The following is a 20,618-nucleotide window of genomic DNA, read 5'->3' on the forward strand; positions in this document are numbered from 1 at the left end:
TATCCAGGTGTCGATTGTATCCAGATCCTTTCCAACGAGCACTGACTGTCTGCTTTTGTTTTTTTTTGCATGGCATGGATCCCATTTGGAAAGTGAAGGTGAATTTTCGTAGTGGGCAGCCAGAGCCATTTTTGTGAAGATAAATCGCATGTGTGCAATCATGCTGAATATCAGAGAGCAGCAGTGGATTGGATTATAAAGCCTTATTTTTGGGCCTTTGTCCAACTGCTGCCTAGCCATTATGAGGAGACACTATGCATTGATCGTGCCTGCATGCTCCAAACTGTTCACGACTGTCCGAGCACTCTGTACGCCTCGATTTCATCGATGCAGGCAATGCAAAGTGTTTTTAACCCTTTGACATGCCATGTACAGTAGCCGACCGATTTTTCGGACTGATAATCCGGACTTTCACGATATTTTGGACTTAGCTGAGGAACCGTAGCGCACCTCATAGGTGCGCCTACTATACACCTACTATACTGTTGAGATCGTTTTTCAACTGAAAGTTCGTTATTTCGACCTAGTAAAGAAGCGCGGGCATCACTGTCACAACAAACTTGTTCTCCGCTGCTGTGAAAGGCGCCATCTTGGATTTAAACGGAATCGGCGGGCGCTGACGAAGTGAATCGCGCAGTATGGCTTCCGCTCGCGTCTTCCCATGGTTTACCTCTCAGCCTTCGCGAGCGCCGTTGCCCCATGCAAACTGACTGCTTCGCGTGGCGGGTGGATTCGTTCACGGCATGACTTGCGGCCACATCACACTGTCTGGTATCGTGACATGAGAGGGCGCGAAGATGATGAAAGCATGCCTATGGCTCACATACAGTCTAATATTATCGCTTGCAGGTGGAACATGGGGTGCGGCGATTTTCACGATTTTGAAAGCCGGTTTTTTGCAGAAAAGCTATTTTTTTTTAAGTTCACGGATTTTTCGGACTTTTCGATTATTCAGACCATTTTAGGGCCCTGCAGAGTTCGAAAAATTGGTCGGCGACTGTACACAAGTGTGTACAAAACAAACTTGCAGCTTTTTCTGAAGTGGGCTGCACCTAGCAGTGATTTATTTATATGAGACAAATTTCACATCCCTCATCTTGCAAACAAGCTGGTATTTTATGCCATATAGCAAACGCAGTAAATTTCGCGGAACAATGAGCAGAGTAGCACATCATGCGCCATTTTGTGCAGATATATTTCGCCAACAGTAGTAATAGCAATTACTTTTCTTTAAATTTCAAGTATAAATTGCACCTTCGAAAAATAAATTATTTCCATGATCCTTGGGGTGTTTACTTGATAAGACATGGCAATTTGATGTTGCTATTTTAATCAGTTATATTACGCTTTGTACAAATTTTGCACATCACTGCAAGATATCACCTGCTATACTTGGCACTAGAAAAGTAACGAATCGTCTTTCTTAAGGCCTGAATATACTATTCAGGCAGAAAAACATTTCACTTTGATGGAAACAAAAAGTGGCGTGTAACTCGATTCAATTTTTGTTCTCAGTAAAAATCAATTCTACGGCCCCTTCTGACAACGTTGATGTTTTATAGGCAGCAAAATACACATTTATTGCCAAGAAAAAAACTGGATTTAAAAGCTTTCCTACCACTTGATTCAAATTATTGCCATAAAGGCCGAAAAGGACTTCGTGATTACCGTTTGGAAGTGAATGGCACTGTGGCATAGCACCAGGGATCCGCATGCAGAAAACTGTCCCAATGCCTTCGCAGTTTGCTCATGAAAATAGTTGGTGGCAGTGATACCTGTATATCACTGTTTTCAAGCTTTACCTTTTCTCACTTAGAAATGCTTCATTTTCAGTGAAACAAAGCTCTCTCACGGTAACCTATTGACACAGGCCACCTTTGATTTATCCTTAAATGTGCTACAGGCAGAACACACCACTGAAGATACTAAAATCACAAATTGTGGTGCTTAACGTCCCAAAGCGTCACATGGGCTATGAGGGATGCTGTAGTGGAGGGCTCCGAATTAATTTAGACCACCTAGGTTTTTTTAACATACGGCCGGTTTTTGCATTTCACCTCCATTAAAACGCGGCCACAGCAGCCGGGACTGAATCTGGCTCTTCCAGCTCACTAGCTGAGTGCCCTAACCGCTGAGCCACACAGCGGGTACCACAGGTTTTCAGTACTTGAACCAAAGTATATATTCACATCTGGTGACCCCTGGTTCCCATAACTGTACACCACCACTTCTCAACACTGTTGCACTGCAAAGCTGAAGCAAGGAGGATGTGCTTGCCTTGCCTCCTTCTGGTGGAGCTGCCGTTCCTTCTCCTCTAAACTGTTCTTGACGTCGATCAGCTGCTGCGAGTGCTGAGAGCAGAGTGACAACATTAAAAGATTAGCTACTGCTCACTGCAGAGCACTCCATCTGCTCTTATTTTGCATACATTAAGCGCTTACATTTCACATGTACAAATGGGCTCAATTCACACTCAAAGATATTAGCTAGTCCTACCAACAGTACAGCGTTCAGATTCTCTGCACACATACTTGCATTGAATTTAGCCAACAATCTGTGCCAATTTATGCCACAACCAGTAACCCCACCTGCGCCTAACATATGTGCCCAGTGCACAACTCAAACCATGCTTTTGAACCATCCTTTACCTCCGTTGGAGCCAAAACCAGACCAGGCCATTAAGTAAAAGAATCGGCTACTCATCAGGAAACCTAGAGTAACTACAAAAGTAAAAAAAAAGAACTACATAACCAGAAAAAGATTTGCTGCAAATTAAAAAAATCTGCGGCCAGTCAGGGACTAAGTTTTGATTGAATTTAGAAGTGGAGACCCCAAAAAACAGGCAAGTGCAATATAAATAAACAGGAGGGCTTAAAACCGTGTTTGCAAAACCAAAGACAATTAATTTTCAACTTGCGCACACAAACTGTTGTAACAAAAATGAAGTCTTCGGTACAATAAATGTTTGAATGTCGCTTAGAAAGAACAAGCTCCGCAGAAAAAAATTGTAAAATTTATGGACCAGAATCCAAAAGCCGTTCCCGAGCGCGGCCATTTCCTGCCGGCTGGTGCGCCATAGTGCGGACATTTGGGGACTGCGGGGCCGTGGTAGCTCCTTGGGTGCGCCTGCCTGATAGCCGCAATTTACTGCCCTTCGGGTGCTGGAAAACATTGCCAAGCATATCTCCAAAGCGCTGTTGGGTCGCAGCAAGCTTTTGAATTATCATAGAGATAAAATCGTTACATTAGTCATGACATTTAGTTCGGCATTTATGTTAATTGTGCTGATGTGTAGCACGCGCTCGCGCTGTCAGTGCAGCCCACCGCAGAGAAAACTTTTGGGACAATTGCAAGCATTAGGTGTATGGCTCACATGCAGTTCCAAACCGCCTTTTTCACGACGCGACTGCGCATGCGCCCATCCCCTGCAGCGGTGTCGCGAAACATATTGGAAGTGTCACGCACTCCATTCGAGCCCGGCCGTGGAAGTGTAAACAAGCCGGCTTCCTACGCGGGGTGCATTCCTGCAGCCGTCGGGCGTTCAGCGCGACGCATTTGACGATGCCTACGACATGTGTTGCATACGGCTGCAATGCCCAATATGTAAAGGGAAGCAAACTCGGATTTTTTTCACTTTCCGAACGCTTCCCGGGACCGCCTTCGACGCGAAGCGTGGATAAAAGCAGTTCGCCGGCTCGACGATCGTGGCTGCCCTTGGGCACCGTCAAGCACGTCAAGGCTATTTGGGAATCACTTTGTAACAGGTACGGACGAGGTACTGGGTTTGAATGCGTGTGCAGTATATCACGAAGTGTTTTATTCATGGGCAGGAAGGCGTCGAATGTCACCACGGCACCCAGACTTCGTTCAGGCGCTTTTTGCTTTCTCAAGCAAGAAGGCCAAATGGGCAAGTGCTGTGAGCTGCTTTCAACGCGCGATGGAGCGGACAACGAAAAAGAAGCTACGAGAGCATTCACGCATGGTGCTAAAATTTTGTCATAATCTCCTATGGAAATTTCCTTGTTTATGCCGCTACACCCTAGCGAATCCCCCCGTGTGGGTATGTGCCATGTATTAAGAGGTAGAAGAAGAAGAAGGTGCGTTATGCGTGTGTTCGCATCATATCCATGATGAAGAGCTCTGCGTGGTATCGCCGGAATAGATCAATGTGCGCCTCTCGCGCTAGTCTTTGTGGACACGCATGCTTGTTTAACCTATGCAGCGGTGTGCTGTGGGAAAATAAAGTGAAATGCTAGCAGGGTTGCTTTGTTGCGAGTAGGCTTGTGGTTTTATAGCTCGTGTAGCTATTCTGCAGCGCTTGAGCACAACGATTGCTTGTGAACACTGTTGTCCCCAGTCGTTTCCTGTACTACGGCGTGCATGATGTAGTATCCACCTTTCATGAATGGCAGGCATATACAGCGGAAAACGCCAACCTCACTGATCGGGGATATTTCATTGAACATTATGCTCCGAATGTAGCCTTCATCTCTGAAGTGGCGGCCCTTGCTCAGCTGGTGTTCGCATCGCATGCAGGATGATCGGAGATACTGAAGAATTTGCTCTTCGGTGGGCACTGCAGCCTGCCTCGTACTTCGCACCCAGCCATCAGTCAATCCTAGAAATCCTCCAGGTACCAGGTGCTGCCCAGGACACGCCATCGTCAACAGATTCCAACAAAACGTGCTCCTGAGCGGCACTCAGTCCGGCCGGGTTGGGCGCGCAGTACCCTACCAGTGAGCTTCCAGTGTTGTACGCGAGGTGGCAGCACAGGAAAATGAAAAAGGCGGAGTCCAGCGTGCTCTTGACCCTCCCTGCCAGCCAAAAAGAACCCCCCCAAATAAGTCTCTGTTGTCACCTGCGTGGTGCTATGCCAGTCACATGAAGAAATTATCATCATGAGCTCAGCTCAGTCGCACAGCTAACGGAAAACAAGTTTGTTGCACTTTACTTAAGCACTGCTTCTTTAGAATCCTTTTGGTTTATGCACAGCCAATCTAGAGCTGCTTATTAAACTATTGCGCCTGCATGTCACCAGAGGCATGCTAAATCTTTTTAAATACTTAACATATATTATCAAACATGCCAAAAAAAAGTGCAGCTAAAGAATGCTATCTCACGCATAACAACACAGTTTTACTCACTTTAACAAATCTTGAATAAATATTAGAACGAAACCAGCTTAGAGGAGGGTAGATACTTGGGCTTGTTGGTTCACTTCAAAGGTAGAATTCATAGCGCAAAAAGACAGGGACACAGAAAAATTTGACAAAATCCAAAAAGGCAGTTGGCTGTATTAAAAAACATAAAAATAAATTTGTTGACTGCATTGAAAATGTCGTTTACCAGATACCTCTTTCCTGTGGCAAACAGTATGTAGGCCAAACAGGCAGATGCCTGAATGATAGGCTTTAGTGATAGACGTTAGTGATATGCGTGGGAAAGGTTTGTCAGCCCATTGCCGTGTGTGTCATTGTATACCACACCTAAAAAAATGTGTGGTCTTGAATATGCACAAAAACCGCTTAACACGAGAGATAATTGAAGCGGAATGGATTTCCTTGTTGGAAGATGACTATGTGAGTAGCCCTTCAGTAGCTCTGTTGCCAAAGGAGATCTTATATCTGTCTGATATGCTTTGCTAGCTGTGGTTTGATAGTAATTGTATGATAAGTCAGTATATAAAAACCACCCTTCTTTTACGAAATAAATCTCTGTTGAAAGTTAGCGCTCTGTGGTGTCGTCCTTCTGTGTCCCTGTTTTTTTTGCGCTTTGAATTCTAAGCTTAGAGGAGTCTATTTAATTCAGAAGCTCTCGTTGCATGTGGCTGCGTCGCATAACCATATAGGAGCCATAAACTTTAATGAAGCCAAGTGCATGTTGCTGTGTCTCAGGCATACACTAACAGCACAAATATACTACTGTCAGCTCTCTGGCATTTCGACTGGCCTCTGACATACGGTTTAAATAGAAATTTAAACTGGTTGCAGTCGTGCTTACATTCCCATCCACGAAATGTGTTTAATGCCAGCAATAGCAAGCTCAGCATGTGGATGTTGAAAACGAACCACTGGTCATCAAAAACATGCTTTTGCTTTGACAACTTTCAGTCCGCAGCTCGGCGATCTGGTTACGTCCCTCTTACACAGCACTACACCATCAATCAAGTCAATAAATCTGCATTCTGATGAATAAATCTGCTTGTATATGCCAGTTGCCAGTTCATAGCCTCCCTGGTTGGCTATCCTCGAACATCATGTCAATGAGTAGCAATGCCCATCAAATAACTGTAGTACTGGTTGGTGCAGGAGAAGTATGAGTACTGATGCACAACACACGACTACATCGTTAGATGGCAGAGCGCATCAATGACAGAAATGAAGCACGTGCATACACAAGCATGGATTCTACGAGTACTGTGCGCACGACTTGCAGTCCACTGTGCCGCGTACGCCGACAGGTGGCACCTGGTGTCAAGATTAGGAGTGCGCCAGCAGCCTGCGTCTGAGGTTAAAATAGTCCGGCAATTGTATAATTGAAAGTAACTTTTTTTTTTCACCAGCGAGGAGTGTGAGGTCGACGTTGTGAGATACACTGGTATCCACCCCCCTCCCTCGTCCCCCACGCCAGCGGCGATCGTGACTTCCACTGGCACGCTGGCCACCAGGCAGGAATGTGGAGAGAAGGCACCCCTGCGACTCTGCTCATTTCCGCCCCAGCACTGACGTGACGTCACGGCAGTGCACTGCCTTCTGCAGAGAGGGTTGTATGCCTAAGCTTGATGGCAACGATTTGCTGCTAGGGAGGCAATGACCGAGGGGATAAAAGGGGGAACTCGCGGCGAGAAAGGGACTCTCACCGCCGGACCTGACCTGACTGCCCTGAAGAACTCTTTCGCTGCCCGCCGGCCCCCAAACCCAACGCCGGTCGACGTCAATGACTTGGTGAGCTACTGAACATATATTTTACGGATAGAACATTCTTCCGCAGTGTGCTTTGCCTCACTTTAGAATAATAAACTACTTCCTAGCGTGCCCTGCCGTTGCCAATTCCGTCCGGACCTCCCGTGGCTGCGGCTCTGCGCCACGGGTTGGGGAAACGTGTTACGTACTTGATAACGCCTGCATGTAGCTGGCACGGAAGCTCGCCTTCCCGGCCGGCTGGACGCAGAGTGACCCCCATAATGTATAGGCCGCAATGTACAGTATATGTTGCGCATTCAACTTTTGTAGTTTTTTTTAGGACATAATCACAAAACATCCATGCAATTTGCACACCCCCTTCTTGAAGCCTTAATTTTAAGAAAAAAAATAAACCACATGGCACAGGGGACATAGGAGCCACCGTCATGCACAAGTTCCTCACCTCAGACTTGCGTCGCAGCAGTTCGGTCATCTCCTCTTGTAACTGGTAGACTTTGGCCTCCAAAGCTGCTCGAGGTTTCCCCATGCTGCAAGCAAGAAGAAGTGGCAAGGCCCACCAGCTAAGACACACTTGGCCACCAGGAATGGTGGGAGGATTTAAATGGGAAAAAGCGTGCAATGATGGACCAGTTGGTCACACACACCTCAAAAGAAAAAAAAAACGTAAGGAAGTACACCTTTGCTTTGCTTGCACAGCACTGCAACCCAATTGCATCTGAAATGATTTTTTTTTTAGTGCTAAATTTGGCACACACCATAAAAGGTAATGTCAGTAAGTAACATTATGAAGTGTTATAAAAAGCATGCAGTCCGGTTATGGTTTACCAGTGTCGTGGACAAGCGTACCTGAAAGGTTTCAACCCTAACTCTATGAACTTGACACATTCACTGCGTCGTAGGTCACCAGTGCATGACGTCATGTATTTATGCTATTCGGCACGAATATTCAGTGCCATGATGAAGCTGTGGGACAGATCAGGTTTTTCAAAGAACCTGCGAATAACACACATGCCATGTTGCTATTGCAATTGTGGGGACCTGCCCTGTAGCCCCCTGAGTTTGCTTTCCCTCGAGGCAACGTGCAGCGGCGGTCTCACCTCGAGGCTGAGCGCATTCCCTTATGAGTTACATTAACTGGCAAGAGAGAGCGCCAGCATCGCTGCGCGGAGACTGCCAAAGCCCGCGCGCGGGAGAGGGGGCATGGGGGCTTCGGCTGGGATCGTCGGCGCGACCGGACGTGCCGCTCGCGGCTCCGCTCTTCGCCAACGGGGCGAGGAAGCGACGGGGAGACAGGCTCCCGTACTCGTCCCGTCCAGCCTTCGGAGTATATATCCCTTGCCCTAGCGTGGGCGAACATTCGCTCGGAACCTTGCTGGTGAGTCGGACGACCTCGATTCATTAGCGTACCTTGTTGCTAGCTGGCGTTATTGTTTCTGTAGCATAAATGCCTGTTTGTGTCAGCCAATGTGTCATTCCTTTGTTCCCTCAGAGCAAGGCCCGCCGTGGTCGGCGAGCGCTCGGTAGAGTACGCGATCGCGGGGTGGGGTCCGGGCGGCTTTGAACCGTGTCAGCCGCAATTGAGTGGGGAGAACGTACTTATCTCCCCATTCGACCCCCACATCTGGCAGCCCAACGTGGGGCCTGCTCTTGGAACATTGGACGACTGTCGGTTCGGTTCGAGGAACACTCTTTGTCCGGACTTGACAAGTGCTAGGCCTAGAGTGAATTTTGATCGCTAGGACCTGCGGCATGCTTTCTTGAGTGCGAGGTGTATTACGCTGCAGCATGTTTGAACTTTTCGACATGCTCAGCACAATTTTTTTCCCTGGAGATTCTTCGCGAGAATCACTTGGTCCGCATCGAGGGAGCGCGAGGCCTAGCGCCCGCGGAGTCGCTGAGCCCGAAGCAAGTGAGTAAGGAAGCCGCGTGGGTGGTCCGAGTTTCTGTATATATTTTCTCTACTGTCTCTTTTTCGACTCTGGGAGTTGCGGCTCCGGGAGCCGGGTGGCCTGGGGCCACGGGTGCCGCTACGAGCTCGCTGGTATTGCAGCTCGGCACCGGGCGCTCCGACACCGTCCGATACGGTGGGCGCCGACCGCTCAGAAGCTGTTTTGTGCAGTGAGCGGGGTAGGACCACCCCACAAAGCTGACGTCTCCTCACGGCTGCGCGCACATAACCTGTTTCGGGTCTTTGTTGTGGTCACGGTCGTTGTCGGAGTGGTAGTTAGGCCTGAGGCTTTCGGAGCTGCCTGCACCACGTTAAAAGAGACGCGACCACCGGACCGTGTCGTTGAGAGGGGACGCACTTTGCTGCCCGCCCATTTTTTTTTTTTTTGTAACCTCGCACGAACTGAGCAGTCTCGTTCAACCCATGAAAGGGCTTTGTTCACTCGAACTTTGCGTTTGCACAGCCGCCGACACGTTTTGCTAGTGAGTTAGGCATTGTGCCACGAGGCCCTTGCGGATGCCGTTTCCCTCCCGTGACCTACGCTAAAGGCACGCCAAGAGCGTTCCGGCAATTTTGCAGATCCGGTGGAGCCACCCAGGCTTGCTGTCCGGTGCACATCGTCTCGCTGCCACCTGCTGCGACGGAGCGGCCTGTATCCTGTTCACCGCATCCATCCGGGGCAGCTGTGGCGAGACCAGTCAGCAGTCGCCTCCGGCTGCTGCTGCCCTGGCAACTACTGCAGGATCCTGGCCTGCAGTTTTCCCACCGGCCTTCAATTCGCGGGCCTGCGGACACGGTAGTCCGCGGGCCATGCGAGTCGTCCCAGCGGAGACCTTCACGCCGCCTTCGGAATACCGCAGAAGTCTGCGTGGACGCTGTCGGCGTGACCTCCGCTGCAAGATGTGCCTCAAGGACATGAAGACCAGGAGACTCCGCCATAGCATGTACCTTCAGGCGCGTGGGTCTATTTAAGGTTGGGGGGATGTGGGGACCTGCCCTGCAGCCCCCTGAGTTTGCTTTCCCGCGAGGCACCGTGCAGCGGCGGTCTCACCTTGAGGCTGAGCGCATTCCCTTGTGAGTTACATTAACTGGCAAGAGAGGGCGCCAGCATCGCTGCGTGGAGACTGCCAAAGCCTGGGCGTGGGAGAGGGGGCAGGGGGGCTTCGGCTGGGATCATCGGCCCGAGCGGACGTGTCGCTCGCGGCTCCGCTCTTCGCCGGCGGGGCGAGGAAGCGACGGGGAGACAGGCTCCCATACTTATCCCGTCCGGCCTTCGGAGTATATATCCCTTGACCTAGCGTGGGCGAACATTCGCTCGGAACCTTGCTGGTGAGTCGGACGACCTTGATTCATTAGCGTACCTTGTTGCTAGCTGGCGTTATTGTTTCTGTAGCAATAAATGCCTGTTTGTGTCAGCTAATGTGTCGTTCCTTTGTTCCCCCAGAGCAAGGCCCGCCGTGGTCGGCGAGCGCTCGGTAGCGTACGCGATCACGGGGTGGGGTCCGGGCGGCTTTGAACCATGTCAGCCGCGATTGAGTGGGGAGAACGTACTTATCTCCCCAATTCAACCCCACACAATATATTGCCGCTTCCAATAAGTTGGCTTTGCCGGAGGCTCACTGGAGGGGTCGCACCACACACAAGAAAATTTGAGGCACAGGCATTAGGTAATCACTACTGCAGTGAATGCGTTAATAAAGAAATTACAAACATGTTGCATGTGCCTTTAATATGACCTCGTTCCTTTCTCTTTTTGTGCAATGCTTCGATCACCTTAATGGCCACTGCGTAAAAAAGGGAGAGCAGTGAAGCATGTAGCAGCACAGCAGATGAAAACTCAGTGAAGGTTTGTGCTCCTGATTTCCACTGGTAGGAAAAAAAGATCTGATTACATAATCTTTCAGAAGGTGCTCAGTCTGCTAGGCTCAGGTTGCAAGACTTACCTGTACAATTCCCAACTTTCTTAGTTACATCGCGCACACATATGCCGCCGCCGCCCGCCCCCCCCCCCCCCCCCCCCCCAAGAAAGAGAGCTATTGGAAAGATTGCACCAAGCACAGAAGAGATGACCACTTCTCAATACAGTAAGCATATACTGTGGCACACTTTAGCTTCGCAGAGTTTCCTGGGTGGTTCAAACGTTACACAGAGCCTCACACGAGCTTCCTGAGCACTGCAATGCCTGCTTCCTTTCCAGTGCAAACTCCTCTCGAACTCCCGGAAGGGCACACAAAAAAAAATAAAATACAAAACCGGCTACTCAAGGCTCAGAAAGCCTAGAGCCGCGACTAAGAAAAGTGTAGCACACCGAAATCAGACCCCTTGAGAAAAAAAGAGACAAGCATGAGGTACGCTCTAACTCACTGATATGCACGCCCACAATTCCAGCCTTAGTGCTGGTTCAGCTGAAGCAGTTTGAATGCATCAAAAACCTTGGATTCCGTGTTACCACCCCATCTTTTAATAATGTGCACCTCCTTCTACCTGCCAGAAGCAACTCTGCCACCACGTTCCTCTAAAATAAGATAGGCTGGCTCACTCTACTTGCATTCCACTCAAAGCTACCAGAATGATCCTGCACAGCACATCAGGACTGAGCAAATTGCTTTTTCAAACTGCTGCTGCTACTCTCAGTAGCCAGGCACTCATGCCTGCCCCACAGTATAGAAGGCATCTTCAGGACACGGTGGCATTGTAAAATAATTTAGCGATCATGGAATGAAAAAAAATCTTTTGGGCAGTTGTTTTGTGACCAATTTCATTGCACGACCTTCAGGTCACAGATGTTCCCAGCCAGTTTGTGGTTACACAAAAAACGATGCAGTGACATATGACATTTGTTTACATCCAGATGTCCATAATGGTGGTTTTCAATGTAGGCACTTCCTCAAAGAGTGCTCTACAAAATCGTTGGCAAGAAAACCATGTTTACTACCAGTTTTTCCAGAACTTAGCAATGAAATAAACATCTTCACTAGAAACAGTGCTAGAAACAGTACCATGTTTGAAGTGTTATATATACATTTTTTTGGCTATGAGTGAGTGCACGACAATGCAGTCCTTGTATCCTACTGTTTCTCACTGCATGGGTGGCAAAGCGAGACTGAAGTACTAAGTACCACGCAGGCTTGTAGTATGACTATTGATTATGCCTATAAGCGCTTTCCTTAATGATACCATCAGAATTACACGCTATCACCTGATCCAAATGCTTTCCTCAGTGTTACCCGGTCTGTTATAAACACCGGTTTGCTGGCAGTAATGGGTGGCTTGAAAGACCACCCCGATCTGCTGGCATTAATATGCCTGCGCCTGATCCACCCTTTTCCGAACATATGCCGCAACATAGCAGTGCACACAGTGTGTGGCACTGCACGGCAACAGTGAACAGGCCACGTGGTCCCCCACCTGGATTCGGAGTTCATCTGCAGCTGAAGGTTCTCCTGCTGCAGGCGCTCCTTCTGCACCGTCAACTGCACATTGTCCGCACGAAGAGCGTCCACACGCTCAAACAGCTGTGTGCCTGAAACACACATGGAAGAAGCACCCCCCACCCCCACATAAATGCAAAATCTGTGCTTAAACCCTTTGAAACACATACTGGCAACCTACTGAAATAAGGCACAGTTCTAACGCAGTAATAGTTGCCACCTTTATTTGACTCCTATTCATTAAAAAAAAAAACACAAAATGTGATAGCCACCCCCCCCCCCCCGCTCACACACACACACACACACATAACAGCCAGGCTGCCTCAGCTGCCATGGTATGTTCCTGTGCACACAGTCATATCTTTGATGTCCAGACACAGTAGCTGTGGGAACAAAATTTCGATAAAGGTGAACAATACGCAAAAAAGGCAACTCTTTTAGGTCTCTCCAGATCACACTAGCATTATCACGCTTGTGCTGTCTACTCTTTCTGCGTCCGTCATCTTTTTGCACTTTTTTTTCCAAGACATGGGGAGCTCAATGCACAAGGTCAAAGTGAGAGAAATTTTTAATGGCTTAAATGTTTCACAAAGTACTATCTGCACAACTGCTTTAAGAAAGCTTTCGGTGATATCTGCAGCACTATAGTACATACCCAGATGTCATCGCTGGTTTTTAACATGCCCATTTGTCAGCTGACATGTTGACTAATACAGCATCTTCCGTCAAGCATTAAACATGCCTGGAGCAATCAGAAGCAAGCAGTAAAAGTAAGCAGGGTAACACTGTAGCATGTTAGGCTATGCACAATGTTTTAGATGGCGGGTCTCAGATCACACACAGCCTGTTGTGCGGCCCGCTGGCCCTGCCACCCTGGACCCTGCCAGTAACATCTTTGTTGTTTTTTTTAATCTAAAGGTTAATGGTCTTATGCTCACCATGTATTACGCATACTTGTAAGTGAGCAGCTAGCAATCCTTTAAATGAAAACTAAGAGAACCACTAGCTTCGAGTTGGTGCTTGACATTGACTATATGACATGTGGCAAAGGAACCCTCCTACCCTGGTAACCAGCCTCCGGTTGGGGATCCCTCTACTCTCGCTACACCCTCCGACGACCACCTCTGGACTGTTACAGTGGTAACCACCCTCTGGCTATGCCTGCCTAGTCTCGCCATGCCATCTTTCTTCCACAGTAATCCTTCCCCTACTTCCAGGATAACTATCCTCCAGCTTGTTCCCATAGCAACTGACCACTGGTTGCACCTTTTTAGGCTCTTGCCATACTCTCCTCCTTCCAGGGTAACTATCTTCCAGCTACGAATTCCTCCACTCTCGCGAAACCCTCCTCCTTCCACGGTAACCGCTTTCTGAGTGGTTGCCATGGCAATGCACCCACTGGTTACATTGCCGACTATGACCTACTGCTGCAAAGCAAAACATAGGAACAAGCACTTAACAGCTGTCGCTGTAGCTCTCCACTCCAGTGAGCTACTTCTAGTAACACGGTGCCACCAATGACCCTTTCCTCAGTGGCACGTTTCACAGCCGCCCCACCAGATCAAGTGCTGCTTTTCAGCCTCTAGGCATACCTTCGTCCTCCTCCTTCCAGGGTAACTACCCTCTGGGTGGCTCCAGTGGCAGCTACCTTCAGCCCGCACCTTACACTTTTTCCACACCTTCCTCTTCCAATGGCAACGACCTCCCCCCCCCCCCATTTGGTTACGCTTTCCTGTGCTCATGCCATACCCTCCTCCTCCTTCCACAGTAACCATCCTCTGACCTTGCCTCATCTTCCTCCTTCCACGGTAACCACCTTCCAGACAATTCTAAGAAGGCGTAACCGGAGTGCGGTTACCACGAGAACTGTAACCCACTCGCCATACCCTTCTTCTGGAGTGACTACCCTCAGCGTGGTTCTCATGGCAACCATGCACCTTCTCACGCTCTTGCCATACTTTCCTCCTTGCACACCTTCCTCCTTCCACAGTAATCACCCTCCAGTGGTTACCATGGCAACGCATCCACCAGTTAGGCCGACTACCACTACTCAAACCCAGGAAGAGGCCTGTCACTGTAAAATTCAATTATAAATTATTCACGTGGCACAGGCGAACTGCATGTATTGCACACCGCATATTCTTGCACATCGAACTGCACACCGCATCTCACTTTTTATAAATACTGCCATTGCACTGGTTTGTCATTTCTCATTCGACAAGTAGCAAAATTTCTTTCCTTTGTTGTATTTTTATCCACTTCTGTAAAGGCCCTTTCTGGGGCGACAGTACAAATAAACAAACAAACCACTGCAAAAGAATAGACATACAAAAATTTGATGTCTCTATTCTTTCAATCTGGTTCATTACCCACCTTACCAGACATTTGCAACTGCAACGCACTTTCGTTCCTTCTGTGCATGAACTGCTGGAGACAAGACAAACTGGCAACTAACAAAGGAACAGAAGCTGCTACAAATGCAACCTGCGCTCGGCACTGGGCCTCAAAAGCAGTCAGAAGAGTCGATGCTGGTTTGACATACCTTTCAATTCAACAGACAAATGAACCGAGTACCATTGAAGCATGCCTGCCCATGAGTGTTCACTCATAGTGCGGGTTGAAGCTTTTATTACATTTGTGTAGAAAAACATACAATCAAATTTTTTAGTTTAATCTCTTGCCGGCTGCTTGCCTCTGGAAGACTGAAAATGGACAATCAGGCCTGCAAGATGAGATCAGTTAGAGACCACTGCCCTAGACACTGTTAGCTCAAAGTGTTAACCCCTTAAGGACCTATAGCAACCTCAGCTCGTCACGACCGATAGCCACTTTTTCGCTTATGACAAGGTCACCTCGCCATGGGTGTTTTGCTGCTTTCTAAATCACTTTTGATCACCTGTGCTGGTCAAATGGTGTCTTTACATTTAAAACACTGATGGCAGCCCCTGTGCTTTCATCTGCGGTTTTACTGAATGATATTTTTTACACTATATGGCGGAAAGCATGCCATGTGTATTGAGGTGCACCTTGTTGGCGTGAGATGTTCCCACACTTTCAAACAAACCTGGCATCATCCATGCGGCGAAATAGTGTGGAAGAGTATTGTTAGCCAGATGAAGATTATGCAAGAGATGAGGATGTGAACTTTGAGTTTTATTCCACAAGTGAACAAAATAGTGATGAGACTGCAATAGCAAGGACATCTGCAAGGAAATGAGGTGTAGGTGGTGCAAGAAGACCCTGTTCGAGTGCAGTGTTTCTCGAGTGCTACAATACCGCTAGTAGCCTCCAGTAGTTTGGGAAGAATCAATGGACAAATAGTGCATTTTGTGTACTGCTAACCAAAACCAACCATTTCTTTTTGAAGTTCAAATCAAATCAGTTTATTCAAACATCCTGAGATGCTTAGGGGCATGGACAAAAAGCCAAAGGTGGCTTGACAAGGTCCGTGCTCCTTACAAGGCATACAGTGGAAAACACGGAATGTATGAAATACAAGCAGTGAAACTTGAGGTTTCCGGATCATGAATAAAATGTAGTGTACAGAAGTAGCTAAGAATAAAAAATGCACGGCAAGAAACTGAAGTGCAGAAGAAACGAGAACAAAATAACACACATTGCTGTAACTGTGCTTATTTCACAAACAAAACAAAGAAACTCACTATATTGCCACGTACATTTCTTTGTTTAGATAAACATACTGCGTAGATCCCTGAACGATTTGTTGAAGACATCTCGGTTATCTTCACCGGACAGCTCGTTCAGCATAGCTGGCAGACGATATATCAGCATTTGTTTCCCGTAATTTGTGCGGCATACACCAACTTTCCACTATTCCGGATTTTGTGTACAATACACAGGATAGTTCGTAGCAAGTGCAGCTAGCACTGCTAAAGAATTGTTGCGTTTAATTATTTCCGACTTGTAATGATGAATTAGTCTATAAGAATATTGTCACATATATTAAGGAGCCTACATAAAATTTTAAAGGAAAAAGGTGTGAAGAAGACGACGCAAATTAACCGAAGAATAAAGAAGAGGAAGAAGAAGTATTCGTTGAGGTGGAGAGAGATGATTGGTGGAGAAGCATTCGGTGAGGTGGAGAGAGGTGATTGGTGGAGAAGAGAAGAAGATGAGGACAAGGCTTATGTGTACTAACACCGAGGCTATAAAAGGGCGAGTGAGAGCAAGGCACTGGGGGGAACAGCAGAGGAGCGGAGGCTCCGGCAGGTCAGGGACACATCGGCTGGAAGAGAGCAACGCCGGCTACTGTTCCGGTGAGCTCGCGTTTTACGACATCGCATCATGGACTTCCTGCCGTGCCTGAGCCCGTTCCAGGGAGTCAACAGAGGACGCTACCACCTGCTACGGCCAGGGATGTCTCCAGCGCTGTTGCCACCGATCCGGGTGGTGCACCCAACGCCAACAACACCGGCATCACCTCCACGGGCGCTTGGACCGGGAGCTTGTACGACGCAGCCAGCGACGCCAGCCCAAGCGCGTCGGACGCCGCCAGCAACGCCAGCCCAAGCACGCCGGACGCCGCCTCGATGCCGGCTATGGGATCCATACAACGCCGCAGCCGCACCGAACCAACCGTGAGCACGAACGCCGACCACGAATAGTAGAACGCTAGTAGTAGACGCTGGTAGTAGTGTGCCCGGGACGTGTGTATTTATAGCCTTTGTGTGCTGTGTTCGTTGTGTTCTAGTGTATGTGTCACGTAGGGTGTATTAAATGTGCATTTGTGTGGGTACACCCGTCGCCTAGTCCACTCTTTCAGTCCGAGTGTTCTCCAGAGATATCCGTGAGAAAGATAAAGACTCTATACCAATTATGTTAAATTTCCTAAACAATTCGGCGGTGTGTGAATAACGAGGAACTTTTGCAATAATGCAGATAACACGTTTCTGTAAACGCAACAATTTATTAATATTATCAAGCATTGTGGTTCCCCAGACAAGCGCGCCATAATTCATTGCCGAGGAAAACATGGAACTGTATAATAATACGTTAACTAAGATGAGAAAAGATGAACAGTAGCGACGCAAATATCCAGTCGTAAGCGAGAGCTTCCCGGAGAGGTAGGTAATGTGGTCGTTCCACGACACATCTTCTGAGAAAATTACCCCTCATGTTTTAAAATGGGGAACCACTTCAATTGCAGTGTTTCTTGCAAGGGATGGAATACAAATACCATTTTGTTGTGGATGAAAGATGACTGCTTTTGTCTTTGCAACGTTGATATTTAAATCCTTCTCCGTTGCCCAAGCGTTTATATGTCCTAATGTCCTGTTTGCTAGATCGGCTAAATTGATGCTCGATTGTCCAGAAAAAAACACTTGTGTCGTCTGCATACATAATATACTCGGCAGATTTGTCAATATTAACAATATCATTGACATAAATTAAAAATAGGAAAAGCCCTAAAATACTCCCCTGAGGGACACCCGAAACTACTGGTTTGATAGCTGAGCGTTGTCTTTGAATATCGACAAATTGTGAGCGTAGTATTCCAATATCAGCTCCTTTTGAGCAAGCAAAGCTAACTCAGTTGATTTATTTTTTTGGAAGCCGTACTGAGCCGGAGTTAAAATTTTATGTTTGTCAGAAAAAGCCATCAAGTGTTGTAGTGTTGTAGAGTTAATTTTTCGAATCCTTTGGAAATGACAGGAATAGAAATAGGATGATAATTTGATAATTCATCTCGGTTGCCTTTTTTATAGATCACGGTAACCCTTGCGCATTGCATGTTACGTGGGAACAGACCGAACGACAGGCAGGCGTTAAAAATATGCATCAAATAGGGTGCTATTACATCAATACCATTAACTGGTGTGATCTTAAGACCAAGAGCATCTTCTGACTTGCTATTTCTGAGTGATACAAAAGCTGCAATAACTTCATCAATAGTGACGGGCTTCAAAAACAAACTGTGGCCGATACTTAGTCCCATGTAACTGAATTTAGTGGCAGTATTTCATGCCTGTGCAACGGAAAGGAAGTAATCGTTAAAGGCATTGGCTAGGTCAACCCCGGTTAATTCTACATTATCTAACGTTACTTTTGAGGCTATTTCGGGTGGCTCTCTGGTCAGAAGACTCAATATCCTTCATATGTCCTCTGATCGGCCAGTCGAGGAGTTGAAAAAATTTTCGCGATAACTCCTTTTCGCTGCACATAGTTCTTTGTTGACAAAATTTCGGTACTCTTAATAAAGTTTTAATGTGTCAAGGTTCCTGGCTTGCAGAAACTTAGCATACAGTCGATCTCGTTTTCTAATAAGCTTTAGCATGCCGGTGGTAACCCATGGCTTGCGAGCCTTTTTAGGTCTTAGCGTAACAAGTGGAAAGCAGTCGCAATAGACATCAGTAATTTTATCCATTAATTTATCGTAAGCTTCTTCAGGGTTTCTCAACCCAAGTACATCGACCCAATTAAAGCCAGTCAAGCGGTCGCGAAACGATGATAGCTTTTCTGGGTTGATTATACAGTACTGGAAAGGTTGCCTTGAGTGTCTGTTGGTGTTAACAATATGCTCAATAGACATAAAGATTGGAAGACGATCGCTGAGCACATAATTTATGACCACCTTTCACACGGGATATATCAATATTTGTGATGAAAAGGTCTAACACAGACTGTAAAGTTACTGTTATTCTTGTGAGTGCCGCTATTACATTCTTGCATAGGTGAATGTTTAACAGGGTTTCGAAGTTTTCTTTTATACTGTTTTTCAGCAAGCCAGTTTATGTTGAAATCCTCACCTAGAATTAGGGGGTATTTGTTCTCGTTTACATACTCCAAAATAGAATCCAGAAATGAAAAAACTGGCAGGTATCTCCAGATGGCGGACGATAGCAAACACTGAAAATGGTTGACCCTGACCTCAGCATCAATGTTTCGTAGGCTGGTGTGAGGACACAGAATTCTGGCTGCAGCTCGAAGTTTATTGTTCGAGGTCAGGGCACAAACACCACCACCTCATTGGTCAGTGCGATTCATAAAATATGATCGGTATTCAGGCATACGAAACACATCATCCTCAGTGTTGAACCAAGTCTCAGAAAACATGGCTACATCAAACAGTACTCCTACTTCGTGAAAGAAACATTCTAGATTCGCGTATTTATTTCTGCCAGACTGCAAATTGAAGTGAACACAAATAAACCGTGCCTGTGTGTTGTGGTGGCATAGTTGCTAAGTTCCGACATATCCAGATAACTACCATCCAGCGAAGCCATGCTGAAGGGAATAAAAAGCAAGGGAATGCATTCGGGTGTTACATCGTGTGTCTTTGAAGTTCTTTGAAGTAAGGCGTTTGTGATCCATGCAGTCATCTAGAGCCACCCAAAAGCACGCACATGTGTTGACATTTATCAGTTTCTGTCGAAGCATAGGAACAGGGTGCCTGCCTTCGCTATCATTTGCATTGATAATAGGACAATGCACGTTTTTAAGGTATTCGCTTTTCAGTAGCCTCATTCTGAATGCGCGCTAAGCAGCCCCCTTAGTAATTCTATAGCTGTTTTCTAGTTCAGAACACAGGCGGTAACCCATAGTTATATCTTTTTCGAGTAGTCTGTTCTATGGACGCGCAGGCTATCTGTGTGCCTCTACTGAATCCTGTTTAGATCGTTGTCGTCTTGACAGCAATCAATTCTGAGCCGTCCCACTGCCTGGCATATATCTTTCCTTCTCTGCTCCAGACATACTTCCATCCGTCAGCTTTTTTTCTTAGCTACAGCCAAGCTCAGAAGGCGCCGAAGAAAGGGACAAAGGTGATCATTAACGAAGAGCGGTGATGTTGATGCGTTTCCGAAGTCTTTGCTTGTTGCTCAGTCGCAGTTTCCTTGCCTTTTCAACCAGTGTGTCCCTTTTCTGACGCCTAGTGAATTGTACGATAATGTTGTTTGGCTTAGATTTCAAGGGAACACGGTGACACGCCTCTATGTCCTCGGCATTAATCGGCACACCAGTGAACACTCCATGTTTACATGCAATGTCAGTGATGTCTTATCAAAGAATGAACAATACATAATGGCTAATATAACATTATTTTCTGCAGTAAAATGTTTTCAGAGATATCATTTGCTTTAAACATGTTATTAAAGCATTTCATGTTATAAAAGAAATGAACCATTTTGGTAATTTTTTTTAAAGGGTTAAAGGGTCTGGTAGATTTTCTAATATTCTGAGTTAACGATTTCATTATATTTCCTGGACCTACCGCTCTCATTTGCGATTAAAGAAATTCTCAAATTAATGAACAAAATGATAAAGCAGCAAAACATATTAATCGAAAACTGAGACTGA

General features: G+C 46.9%; 1 protein-coding gene across 3 annotated transcripts in view; it reads right to left on the bottom strand.

The window, feature by feature from the left end:
• Atg16 (Autophagy-related 16) overlaps positions 1–20,618 on the bottom strand; it is a 187,409-nt gene that overhangs the window by 148,776 nt on the left and 18,015 nt on the right. For all 3 annotated transcript variants that reach the window (XM_077657219.1, XM_077657221.1, XM_077657220.1), the window contains exons 2-4: positions 12,280–12,394; positions 7,366–7,450; positions 2,278–2,351 (exon numbers count right to left, since the gene is read on the bottom strand). In XM_077657219.1, the coding sequence (XP_077513345.1) occupies positions 2,278–2,351; positions 7,366–7,450; positions 12,280–12,394 (274 nt within the window). The remainder of the gene's footprint in view (positions 1–2,277; positions 2,352–7,365; positions 7,451–12,279; positions 12,395–20,618) is intronic.

The sequence above is a fragment of the Amblyomma americanum genome, chromosome 3 (genome assembly GCF_052857255.1).
Source record: "Amblyomma americanum isolate KBUSLIRL-KWMA chromosome 3, ASM5285725v1, whole genome shotgun sequence".
In the NCBI taxonomy this organism is placed as follows: domain Eukaryota; kingdom Metazoa; phylum Arthropoda; class Arachnida; order Ixodida; family Ixodidae; genus Amblyomma; species Amblyomma americanum.